Source organism: Pseudophryne corroboree, chromosome 3 (genome assembly GCF_028390025.1).
Source record: "Pseudophryne corroboree isolate aPseCor3 chromosome 3, aPseCor3.hap2, whole genome shotgun sequence".
NCBI classification, from domain to species: domain Eukaryota; kingdom Metazoa; phylum Chordata; class Amphibia; order Anura; family Myobatrachidae; genus Pseudophryne; species Pseudophryne corroboree.
The window spans coordinates 7,250,119-7,263,775 of record NC_086446.1 but is presented as its reverse complement, the minus strand read 5'-3'; the positions used below and the strand labels follow the sequence as shown (position 1 = coordinate 7,263,775).

Here is a 13,657-nt window from a genome sequence, read left to right as displayed (position 1 = left end):
AATGTAACAGAAGGAATATCTCGGAAGAAAATCTAATTTCATCTTCAGGTTGTAAAATAGAAGCTGATGACATCACACAAGATTCTCCTGGAGAAACCCCTACTGCCCTACTTGTACCTCCTGTACCTCACAATGTGCTTGTGTCATGTGGTCCCTCTAATCAAAGGGAATGTTCTGATAACACTGATATTGGGTCATCTTCTACAGCTCTGACAGTAGATAAAATATTTCCCTGTTCTATAGATGACAGATGTTTTACACAGACCGCACAGCTTATAACCAATCATCCAGCTAAGGGAGGTGAGAAACCATTTCCATGTTCTGAGTGTGGGAAATGTTTTACCGATAAATCAAATCTTGTTACACATCAGAGAAGTCACACAGGTGACAAGCCATTTCCATGTTCTGAGTGTGGGAAAAGTTTTACATACAAGTCACATCTTGTTGCACATCAGAGAAGTCAAACAGGCGAGAAGCCATTTCCATGTTCTGAGTGTGGGAAATGTTTTAAACACAAGTCAGTTCTTGTTAAACATCAGAGAAGTCACACAGGTGAGAAGCCGTTTCCATGTTCACAGTGTGGGAAATGTTTTGCTGATAAATCAAATCTTGTTAAACATCAGAGAAGTCACACAGGTGACAAGCCATTTCCATGTTCTGAGTGTGGGAAAAGTTTTACATACAAGTCACATCTTGTTGCACATCAGAGAAGTCAAACAGGCGAGAAGCCATTTCCATGTTCTGAGTGTGGGAAATGTTTTAAACACAAGTCAGTTCTTGTTAAACATCAGAGAAGTCAAACAGGCGAGAAGCCATTTCCATGTTCTGAGTGTGGGAAATGTTTTAAACACAAGTCAGTTCTTGTTAAACATCAGAGAAGTCACACAGGTGAGAAGCCATTTCCATGTTCACAGTGTGGGAAATGTTTTGCTGATAAATCAAATCTTGTTAAACATCAGAGAAGTCACACAGGTAACAAGCCATTTCCATGTTCTGAGTGTGGGAAATGTTTTACCTGGAAATCACGTCTATTTCTACATGAGAGAATACATACAGGTGAGAAGCCATTTCCATGTTCTGAGTGTGGGAAAAGTTTTACATACAAGTCACGTCTTGTTACACATCAGAGAAGTCACACAGGTGAGAGGCCATTTCCATGTTCTGAGTGTGGGAAATGTTTTACATGGAAATCACTTCTATTTCTACATGAGAGAATACATACAGGTGAGAAGCCATTTCCATGTTCTGAGTGTGGGAAAAGTTTTACATACAAGTCACGTCTTGTTACACATCAGAGAAGTCACACAGGTGAGAGGCCATTTCCATGTTCTGAGTGTGGGAAATGTTTTACACATAAATCAAATCTTGTTCTACATGAGAGAATACATACAGGTGAGAAGCCATTTCCATGCTCACAGTGTGGGAAATGTTTTACTGATAAATCAAATCTTGTTAAACATCAGAGAAGTCACACAGGTGAAAAGCCATTTCCATGTTCTGAGTGTGGGAAACGTTTTACACACAAGTCACGTCTTGTTAAACATCAGCAAAGACACACAGGTGAGAAGCCATTCTCATGTTCTGAGTGTGGAAAATGTTTTAGAGATAAATCATCTGTTGTTAGACATCAGAAACTTCACACACATGAGAATGTGTAACATGACAGTAATCGAATCTTGATAAAACTATACTTTATTAACACTAGTTAAAATTTGTATATATGCAGATGGAAAGTTATTTATCTTACAAATAAATCTAATTTCTCACATATTTTTTGTTAAAGGGCTGAGCTGGAATGGTTTGTGTTATTTCTCTAGCATCCGTATGGGCTATTGGGGACAGAATTAGTGTGATGGGGTATAGATGGGTCCAAAGGAGCAAGTGCACTTTAAAATTCTTCACTGGGTGTGCTGGCTCCTCCCCTCTATGCCCCCTCCTACAGCTCAGTTTAGATAAAGTTCCCTCAGGAGAGGATGCACACTCTAAAGCTCCAGAGTTTTTCTTCATTTTATTTCTAAGTTTTATTTATTTCGGTATGCTGTTTGGGCAACAGCATACCTGCGCCATGGGAGTTATGGGGGAGACGGTCACCGGCCTCTTGAGGTGCAGAGCTGCTTCCCCGCTGCTGGACCGCCGTCCTGAGGGGCTGTTTGTTCAGCGGGGCATGGATCCTTGGCTGTCGCAGCCGCAGCATGCCGCACACCCCTAACACTGCGTGAAGGTGATCATCAGTGGTGAGTACCAACCAGGGGCCCCGCTAGGGGGGTCCCCCGGTCTAATGTGTAGCTGAAGCGCGGGTGAGGCGTACGGGTCCCTCCTGGGGGGGACCCATTATAGTCCCTGCGTGAAACTGGCTAACTAGAGTGAACCAAGCATTTATGTGAGGTTGTACATGTTAAAGGAGACATGGCCAGTATAAATATACAGCAGTAGCTCCGGCGCCATGTCGGGGGGCGGAGCTACATGAGAGCAGGCTCAGCGGCATTTTGGCATCTTCCTCTGCATGAGCAGCAGCTGCAGCAGCCTACACAGCTCCTCCAGAACTGCCCCTGTATACACTGGTACCGGGTATAGGGAGGGGGGGGAGCCACTATTATTGTGCACAATAATCCCCTGGGGATTTTATCAGTAATCTCACTGTGTTTACACATCTATATCAAACGCTGACAACCTCACTGGGGCCGGTCAGCGTTGGGTGCGCTGGAGTCTCTCTTCTCTGTCTCCTCTCAATTTCAATAGGGCAGGCTTGTCATATATAATATCAGGCTGTATTGTGTGTGTATATTATATCTGTTTTTCTAATCACTATGGTAAAACAGAAGTCCTGTAATGCCAGGTTCTCTCCTAGTACATACAGCTCATTATCATGTGAGCAGTGTAGTCAGTCATCTCATGCTGATACTAATGTGGGGGAGAATACAGAGCCCCTCTGGTTGGGGTCTATAAAAACTATGATGTCTGATATGTCATCTCAGCTCACTGCAAATGCAAACAAGACACAAGAACTGCAACAAGCAGTTACTGCTAAGCTTACCTCCTGCCTGCTTCACAGAAACCTGCTCTACCAGCACTCCTATCAGATGATACTGATGATATACATGATGCTGGGGATGATGGGGACCCCATACGTGGGGATCCCACCCCGATTCAGGGTATTGAACCCCTCATATTGGATATTGGGGAGGTGTCCAAGCTCCCCCTGGGGGATGCAAATACTCAGCAGTCATTTTTCCTCCCTCAAGAGAAACCAAAAGTCACATTCCCTGATTCCACAGAATTGGATAATTTATTAAAACTAGCCTGGAAGAATCCAGATAAAAAATATCAAGTGACAAAAAGGTTTTTGAATATCTTCCCCTTTGCCGCTGAGGGCAGAATGTTTTGGGAATAATCTCCAGCAGTAGACTTCTCAGTCTCTCGCCTTTCTAAAAAGGCGGTGCTCCCTGCTCCGGGCTACCTTACGGTAAAGGACCCAGCAGATAGGAAAATAGAGACCACTCTAAAATCTATTTACATTGCTGCAGGCGTAGCACAAAGGATGGTCATTGCAGGTTGCTGGATAACACATGCAATCCATTCCCGGGCTAGTCAAATAAAGGAAGGTCTGTTGGGTGATAGGACCTTAGTCGATACTGTTGCTTTCCTGACTCGCATTCAGGACACGGCAAGAGTCCACTGTGACTCCCTAGAAGAGATTCACACTATTAATGCTAGAACCATGGCTATGGCTGTGTGCGCACAGAGCCATATGGTTACGTCATTGGATTGCTGATACGTGTTACAACTGAGGGCTGAGGCTAACCTGGGGAAGCCTCAGATGTAGGGGCTGACGTGTAGGTGAACCAGGGAGGTAGTATTGGGTTCCTAGACATACCGGAGCTCTAGTACCTTTTGCCCGAAGGCGTGACCACGACAACGAAGTTGTAAAAAGGTAAAGTCAGTTTTATTGAACACACAGCTTAAGGCCCCTCAGATATGCAAAACGTCACAAAAGATGTGCAGTGGTAAATTACAGTACAGTTCCTAGAAGCGCAGGGGTAATTAGTGCTGTGGCTTGCAGAACAGAATATTAGAGTCCTTGCCAGAACTGGAGATGGTAAGTCCGTATGCCAAAGCTAACCGCTGAGGAGAGGTATTAACTGGTACTGCCCAGCAGATGGTATACAGAGGCTGGAGCAACACAGTTGCAAAGAAGTAGATGGTACTTGGTAATTGCAGAGTGCCGGATGGAACCGGTATGAATGAAAGCTGTGCAGAACTCACCACTGTAGATTTAGAGCCCGTTGGTGAGCATCGATGGACGCTGTGGTTCAATGGTAGAATGGTCACTGATGCAGGCGATATAGGAATACCGCTGATGACGTTGAAATAAACTGAAGACACTGTGGAGCACCGCTAGCAGAATACCAACGACTCAGGAGCACTGTGGACAGCTGGTAGGCCATGGTAAGTATGCTGTGGAGTATAGAGAGCGGTGCTGTAGAAGGGAGAAGTTGAAAACGATACCAGGACACCGCTGGAATCTGGAAGCGAAGCAGGACCAATACTGGAAGCAGGAAGCTGGTGTCTGATCCTGAGACCCAGCAATTGTTGGTTTTCTAGGTTCTGGAACACTGCAGAAGTCAGGCTGCACCGCAGGATGGAAACAGGTGCGGGTCTCTTAGTGGAGGTGAATCACAGTAGCTGGAATACCTGGAGAAACAAGCAGTAGAATCCACAAGCAGGAGAGACATGTGTATAGGTTAGACAACCAAAGCACTGACGATTATCCAGCCCAGGAGCAGGATATTTATACCAGCTGGTAAGCAGGCATTGGCTGGATAATTAGGCAGAGTCCAGAGTGCAGCGGATAGGTTGTGAAAGGACATGTGATGAGGAAAAACATGGCTGCGCCCATGTTTGCATTTGGAGGGAAAGTCTGTATATTGCATGTGGTAAACAGCAGTAATGGCGGCGGAGGGCAGGAGACGCCATTCTTTAAAACAGTGTAACTAAACTGTAAGGTTGCCATGACAGCGCTGCGGGATCACAGGGAAGAGACTTGAGGTGAATGTATACAGCGCGCTGCACGCAGACAGCGCAGATGGAATCCTGTTTTGGAACGCTGGGCCAGTCTCGGGAGACACTTGGAAGGTAAATAATGATGTCCAATAACCCGGATCGTGACAATACGGACTCAAAATGTAATGTGGAATCTGTTCCCTTCACAGGTGAATGGCTCTCTGGAGGTGACCTAGACACCTGGATTTCTAAAGCCACGTTTCTTCCTTCAGGTGCCCCTCCTGCTAGACGTACCTATCCAGGACTGTCTGCTCAGTCCTTTCGGTCCCGCAGATTTCGATCCAGAGCCAGAGGAGCCTCCAACGCAGCGAGAGGCTACAGAGGAATACCTAGAAAACCAGCAGTTGCTGGGTCTCAGGACCAGACCGCCAGTTCTGCTTCCGCAAAATCTTCAGCATGACTGTACCCGCCCACCCCAGGGAGATCTCGTGGTGGGAGCTCGGCTACATCACTTCAGTCACATCTGGGATGGTTCTTGCCAAGATGCTTGGGTAAGGGACTTTATCTCTCAGGGCTACAAGCTGGAGTTCGACGGTACTCCTCCCCAATGATTTTTCAAATCAGGCTTACCAGTTTTGGTAAGTAGGCATGGTACGCTACTACTGGCCATAGAGAAGTTGGTACAGTCCCAGGTCATTGTCCCAGTACCACTACTGCAATAAGGACAGGGTTACTACTCCATTCTGTTTGTAGTACCGAAACCAGACGGGTCTGTGAGACCCATTCTGAATCTGAAATCCTTGAATCCTTACCTGAAGGTTTTCAAATTCAAGATGGAATCTTTGAGGGCGGTGATCGCAGGCCTGGAACCACAGGAATTCCTACTGTCCCTTGATATCAAGGACGCTTACCTACATATCCCAATTTGGACTCCTCATCAGGCCTATCTGTGATTTGCCCTGCTGAATGATCACTACCAATTTCTGGCATTAACCTTCGGCCTGTCTACAGCTCCGAGAGTGTTCCCGAAGGTGATGGTGGAAATGATGTTTCAGCTTAGGGTCCAGGGAGTCAATGTGATTCCATACCTGGACAATCTCCTGATAAAAGCAAGCTCCACATAGATCGCACTATCCAACTTCTGTCTCACCACGGGTGGATCCTCAATCTACAGAAGTCCCACCTGGAACCGTCTCAGCGGCTCCTGTTTCTGGGCATGCTACTGGATACTGTAGCACAGTAAGTGTTCCTCCCCAAGGACAAAGCGAGAACACTCCAGGAAATGGTTTGCATGGTACTCAGACCTGCTCGAGTCTCTGTCCGTCTTTGCAAAAAATTATTGGGAAAGATGGTGGCCTCCTACGAGGCGATACAGTATGGAAGGTTCCACGCCAGACCCTTCCAATTGGACATCCTGAACAAATGGTCCGGTTCCCATCTTCAGATGCACCGGATGATTCAGCTGTCACCCCGAGCCAGGATTTCACTCCTGTGGCTACAGTCTTCCAAACTCCTGGAAGGCCGAAACTTCGGGATTCAGGATTGGATCCTCCTCACGACAGATGCGAGTCTACGAGGATGGGGAGCTATCACCCAAGGGGCGCAGTTCCAGGGCAGGAGGCCCTTCTTCCAATCAACATTCTGGAACTTCGGGCTATCCACAATGCTCTACTTCAGGGGTCTCCTCTACTAAGGGATCGGGCAATCCAGGTGCAGTTGGACAACGCCACGGCAGTGGCATACATCAATCGACAAGGAAGGACAAAAAGCAGGGCCAGAATGCGAGAAGTGTCAAGAATACTCCTCTGGGCAGAAAAACATGCAAGAGCGCTGTCCGCAATCTTCATTCCGGGAGTGGACAACTGGGAGGCAGACTTCCTAAGTCACCACGACCTCCACCCAGGGGAGTGGGGACTACACACACAGGTGTTCCAACTGATCATCGACAGGTGGGGTTGCCCACAGATCAACTTGATGGCCTAACGTCTCAACAAGAAGCTTTGCTGCTATTGCTCACGAACCAGGGACCCTCAGGCGAGCGCAGTGTATGCGCTGACTTCGCCTTGGTCATACCGGCTGGTCTACCTGTTTCCTCTGATTCCTCTGATCCCAATGGTGCTCAAGCGGATCAGACATCAAAGAGTGGAAGCAATCTTGATTAGCCCCGAAGAGCATGGTTGCGGCTCTACTGGACATGTCCATACAGGACCCTTGGCCTCTACCGCTAAGAAGGGATCTTCTTCAACAAGGACCGTTCGTCTACCCGAACTTATGGCAGCTTCGTTTGACGGCATGGAAGTTAAACGGAACATCCTAGGTCACAAAGGGATTTACAAAAAGGTCATTGCCACTATGGTACAAGCCAGAAAACCTGTGACGTCAAAACACTATCATCATATCTGGCGGAGATATGTCTCTTGGTGCGAGGAACGCACATATCCCTCTGCGGAATTCCACTTAGGAAGGTTCCACTGTTTCCTGCAGGCTGGAGCGGATAAGGGCTTACTTCTGGGATCCATTAAGGTCCAGATTTCAGCTCTTTCCACCTTCTTCCAGAAGAAGTTGGCTCTCTTGCCGGAAGTTCAGACCTTCTTGCAAGGGGTGCTTTATATACAACCTCCCTTTGTGCCCCCTACGGCACCTTGGGATCTGGATGTTATGTTACTCTTTCTACAGTTTTCCTGGTTTGAACCTCTGACGATGGTAGAGGATAAATACCTCTCGTGGAAAACTGTGATGTTACTGGCCCTGGCTTCTGCTAGGCATGTCTCAGAATTGGGGGCCTTGTTGTGCAAAAGTCAGTACTTGCTCTTTTACAAGAACAGAACAGAGCTCAGGACTCAACAGCAGTTCCTGCCGAAGGTGGTCTCCGCGTTTCACTTGAATCAACCTATTGTGATTCCATCCAGTTCTGACACAGCTTCTAGTCCGGAGGCATTGTATGCTGTACAAGCCTTGCAGATCTATGTCAAGAGGACGGCTCGGGTCAGGAAGACGGTTTCCTTGTTTGTGCTGTATGATGCACGAAAAAAGGGGTTGCCCTGCTTCAAAGCAGTCCATTGCTCGTTGGATTAAGCTTACTATCCAACAGGCTTATGCATCAGCAGCCTTACCGGTTCCACAGTCTCTGAAAGCCCACTATATTAGATTGGTGAGCTCTTCCTGGGCGGCTGCCCGTGGAGTCTCGGCCCTACAACTATGCCGAGCTTCTACCTTGTCGGGGACTAAAACCTTTGTGAAGTTCTACAAATTTGATATCCTGACGAAAGAGGATACCCAGTTTGGGCAGACGGTGCTGCAGTTGTTTCCACCCGTTCCCGCAGCTTTGGAACATCTTCATCGTACTAATTCTGTCCCCAATATCCCTTATGAATGCTAGAGAAAATAGGATCAGAATCAGCTTTATTGGCCAGGTGTACTCACGTACACTAGGAATTCTTTGTGGTACAATGCATCGCCAAGCAGCAACATGGAGGAAAAACGTAGCATACATTACAAACATTACACATATGAGTTCATACTGCACATATGCAACTGTACAGTAGACATATTATACATTTAAGACTAAAAACTAAGGCTGCTTGGCAGAGCAGCACCGAGGCAGCCATCCGCGGCGCCAAGTAGAACTCACACAATGCACATAATACAGAAGATTTAAGTATTACATCAAAAGATAAACCACACAGACAAAGACACAGAAAGAATAATGCATGATTGGTGTAGGCATTTTGAGTAATAACCTCCCAGGGGTTGTGTATTCCACCCTCACAAGGCACCAGGTGCGGCAGCCATCTTAGGCGTACTGCGTAGGATTACCCAGGGTGGAATAGTCCACCCCTAGAAGAGAACACAAAATGGGGAGATTGCAGAGTCCTTAAGTTCAGAGTAGGGTTCCAATAAAAACATCAGGTCCACGCATTTTTCATCCCATCCACAAGCACACCAGATAAGGCAGCCATGTTGGGCGCACTACAAGGTTACACAGTGGGAGATGAGCCATACAGGTGCCAAATGCATGTATGGGAGAACTGACACGTGTGTAAGGAGTATGCTATACCCTGCATGGAAAGATCCAAATAAAGCACACCCCGCCCACGGAGGAACCATCCGAGGCAGCCATGTGGGGCGCACTGCATAGGTTACTGCTGGCAGGGTGTGCAACCAATGGAGGTAGACATTGCGGGAATAGCACATAGTGGGGTGGAAGTACAGTGTAAGAAGATAGAGAAGAGAGAGACACATTTGCAGGAAAACTGTACTAACATTATTTTGGGAAAAAGATAAATGTCCTGGTCTCATGAGAGCAGTGCGGGTGGGTGTGAGAATGTGGGGTGCACACCAATGTCCAATGGAACTGACCCAGCAAAGTCTGGTCCTGACGCGCACGTCCCTCAGTTCCCTGCTCAGCTTGAGGGGTAGTCCCTGGGGCAGTCATGATGTTCTTGGACACAGAAGTAGTAGGCATTGGTCCTGGTGTTCTCATGGCAGAGGTGAGGAGAGGCCACATAATGTTCCAGATTTCTTTCTTGATGCTGTTCAATGTTTGTTCAAATGTTTTTTTAACTGTTCATTTTCAAAACGCTTAGAGAAGGAACGCTTTGAGTATTGGAACGTACAGCTGTGCATGGTTGAAGTTACAGATATACTATGGGAAATTGAACCAACTACAGCTGAGGCAAATGTCCCACTAATCAAAGGTGTTACATTACACAGTGTTTGACTAAACAAACACCAGCCCAGTCAGCCTTAATTAAATATGCGGCACTGACCAAGCTTTGAAACACAGGTATTTTAAATTACAAACAAAAGCATAAATCACAAAACTGTCTAACAAATGATTTGAACCTACATTTGGAATATAGATGATTTTAATATACCTACCGGTAAATCCTTTTCTCATAGTCCATAAGGGATATTGGGCGCCCGCCTCTGTGCGGAGACTTTCTGCAGGTTCTCTGTTATGTGTTCCTGTTCAGCTGTTGCTGTTAATGTTGCCAGACCTTGCTGGCTAAGTTATGTATTGGTGTGCTGGTGTTTAACTCTCACCACACCTGTTGTTGTTATGTTCCTTCTCTCAAGTATGTCATTCTCTTTCGGGCACTGTTACCTATAACTTCGCAGTAGGAGGAAGCATAGAGGGGAGGAGCCAGCACACCCAGTGGAAGAATTTTAAAGTGCACTTGCTCCTCTGGACCCGTCTATACCCCATCCTACTAATTCTGTCCTCATTATCCCTTATGGACTACGAGAAAAGGATTTACCGGTAGGTATATTAAAATCCTATTTTTTTCTTTCTGTCTATTGGAGGATTCTGAATTTCCATTAGGTATAGGGTGTGCGATTTAGACATGGAAGGTGTTGCGTCCACTCTAGCGCCCATTGACAGAGTCACAGGTGCAATAATATGCGAATACTACTTTCAGCCTTCCTCTTGTGCAGTAGTGTGTGCCGGATAGTGTAAGCCCTGAGATGTCCATTATCTGTGCCTTAATCACAGTAGCACAGCAGGTGGTTCTGAGTTACCCCATACCTTACTGGGGTTATATTATGGGTTGCAGCCCCCAATATCGGTTCCAGGTATTAAAATTAATTATTTCCTAAATTGCATGTCTACATATGTAATTTATGCGATTACATGTCCATGCGGCAAACAATATGTTGTCCGCACGACACGTACTCTCCACATAAGGTATATGGAGCACAGAAGAAATGTTATAAGGAAAGCAAAACACCCATTGTCGAGTCATGTGGTAAACTGTCAGGGTACAGATTTTAAGAATATCAATATGTTGGCTGTGGAACAAATGAAAACTAGACGGGGAGGTGATAGATACAGTGTGCTGTGTAGACGGGAAGCATACTGGATCTTTAGGATGGATACCCTGACGCCTGGTGGATTAAATGATACTGTGGAGCTTAATGGTATATAATTATGCATATAGGGTAGCATTATGTTTTTGTAACCTAATGCGTAGCTATTAGGGATGATATATTATATAGCTAGGCTAATAGATGGTAGTGGTGTGTTCCTCGGATCTGATCTATATACATGGATGTGTGTATGGATAAAATGAACCTATATAACTTTTAGGATGGAGTGGCGGGAGAAAGTTAGGAACTGATCATTTAAAAATATTAGATATAGTATGGTGTGGTTAAGACTATATGTCTATTGACATTATACCATATATATATAGTCTATAGGTGAAAGGAGAGTGAACCAACTAAACAATTAATGATGGATTGTGACTTAGTGAATATGGATTTATCTGTGTCTCTATTTCTATTTTTATTTTATTTTATTCTTTTTTATTATTAGTATTATTAGTATTATTAGTATTTTTAATTTTATCTTCATATTATATATTTTATATTTTTTATTTTTAATATTAATATTGTTTTTATGTATGTGCATTCACTCTTACTATGGTCTAGAGTAGTAGTACGTGTGCAGCAGCTTATTGTTTTAATGTCCTATATCTTCTTGCTACATATAAAAGTATATTTGTTTATACATGTATATTTTTATTTGATACATAAATAATGGTCGTTGACGCCAGAGAATATATATGTTGTAGTGGGAGGATGCAGCTTAAATAGTTGCATAAATTAGATGAGCTACACTGGTATGGAACGCATAGAATCCCGTAAACGAGAGTGCGGGAATGTAGTCAAAACGAGTCATGAACCGCAACAATGTATACGCATGCGCGAATCGAGCGGCGCAAGATATAAAAAAGCCCTGAGTATCTGCAGTATAACTATAGACACTGATGAAGCCGCTGACGAAACTTTAAGCGGAGAAACGCGTCTGTCATAACTACTGCAAGGAGTATTGGATATACCAAGTAAGTGCCGGCCGGCCAGAGACAGCTACCTTATATGCAAAGGATTGGACATCTCACCTACTATCCATCACACGGTGGACTCCGGATAAGGCTATTTTTTAAAGCGGTAGCCGGGAGAGGTATTTAAGCACATGCAAAGCCGTAAATTAACACGTAGTTGACCAATCCTATGGCTCTGATGAGCGGGGACTTTGAATAATTATAAAGCTGGAAATAACATCCAATACCAGTTTATAGTATACAGGGAAACTCTGTGCAGAGACTGCTTTATAAATTGTGCAGTCAACTGAAAGGAAAGGAAAAAAGGAGGCTTGTTAAATAGCTATACAGGCACTAAATTCCAAACATCAGCTACTATTGTAACGGGCTGCTAAAAAAGGTTACAATTGTGACAATAGGGTTGTATGAGATTGCTTAGGTTAAGTGTTTAGCTGCATGCTTTTCTATATAATTAGGATTGTGCAATATTCTCTGGCTGGCAAAACAAGATAGCAATATGGTATGAATGATATGAAGTATATATTTTAATTATATCTAATGAGAAATATTGTGTACCTGAATGTTTTATATGGGTTATTAAAAACATTATTTTAATGTGAATGTGCCAGCGCTGTCCTTGTATTTCTCTGACGTCCTAGTGGATGCTGGGAACTCCGTAAGGACCATGGGGAATAGACGGGCTCCGCAGGAGACTGGGCACACTAAAAGAAAGATTAGGTCCTATCTGGTTTGCACTGGCTCCTCCCTCTATGCCCCTCCTCCAGACCTCAGTTAGAATCTGTGCCCGGCCAGAGCTGGATGCACCTAGTGGGCTCTCCTGAGCTTGCTAGAAAAGAAAGTATTTGTTAGGTTTTTTATTTTCAGTGAGATCTGCTGGCAACAGACTCACTGCTACGAGGGACTGAGGGGAGAGAAGCAAACCTACCTGCTTGCAGCTAGCTTGTGCTTCTAAGGCTACTGGACACCATTAGCTCCAGAGGGATCGAACACAGGGCCCGACCTCGATCGTCCGTTCCCGGAGCCGCGCTGCCGTCCCCCTTGCAGAGCCAGAATACACGACGAAAACGGCGGCTGAAGACTCCTGTCTTCATTAAGGTAGCGCACAGCACTGCAGCTGTGCGCCATTGCTCCCACAGCACACCGCACACTCCGGTCACTGGTGGGTGCAGGGCGCTGGGGGGGCGCCCTGGGCAGCAATTAGATTACCTTTTGGCAATAAAAACACACATAATACAGTCTAGCACTGTATATGTGTAAAAAACCCCTGCCATTAAAGTACATAAAAGGACAGAAGCCCGCCGCTGAGGGGGTCGGGCCTTCTTCCTCAGCATACCGGCGCCATTTTCTCTTCACAGCTCAGCTGGAAAGAAGCTCCCCAGGCTCTCCCCTGCAGTATCCTGGTACACAAAGGGTGAAAAGAGAGGGGGGGGGGGGGCACATAAATTTAGGCGCAGAATTTGTATATACAGCAGCTACTGGGTAAACACTGAGTTGTAGTGTAATCCCTGGGTTATATAACGCTGGGGTGTGTGCTGGCATACTCTCTCTCTGTCTCTCCAAAGGGCCTGGTGGGGGAACTGTCTTCAAATAGAGCATCCCCTGTATGTGTGGTGTTGGTACACGTGTGTCGACATGTCTGAGGTAAAAGGCTCCTCTAAGGAGGTGATAGAGCGTATATGTGTGTGGGAGGGTGTTTCCGTCGACAACGCCGACACCTGTTTGGATATGTGTAAGTGCTGAGGTAAAATTATTGCACAAAAGGTTAGGTAACAGAAAGGAAATCTACCCTGGTCTGTCCCTATGTCACA

The 13,657-nt window shown here is 45.5% G+C and overlaps 1 protein-coding gene across 1 annotated transcript in view; it reads left to right on the top strand.

The window, feature by feature from the left end:
* The window catches only part of LOC135054534 (zinc finger protein 850-like), a 234,762-nt gene that overhangs the window by 127,876 nt on the left and 93,229 nt on the right, over positions 1-13,657 (top strand). Inside the window, exon 9 of the mRNA XM_063957677.1 lies at positions 477-1,560. Within this exon, the coding sequence (XP_063813747.1) occupies positions 477-1,560 (1,084 nt within the window). The remainder of the gene's footprint in view (positions 1-476; positions 1,561-13,657) is intronic.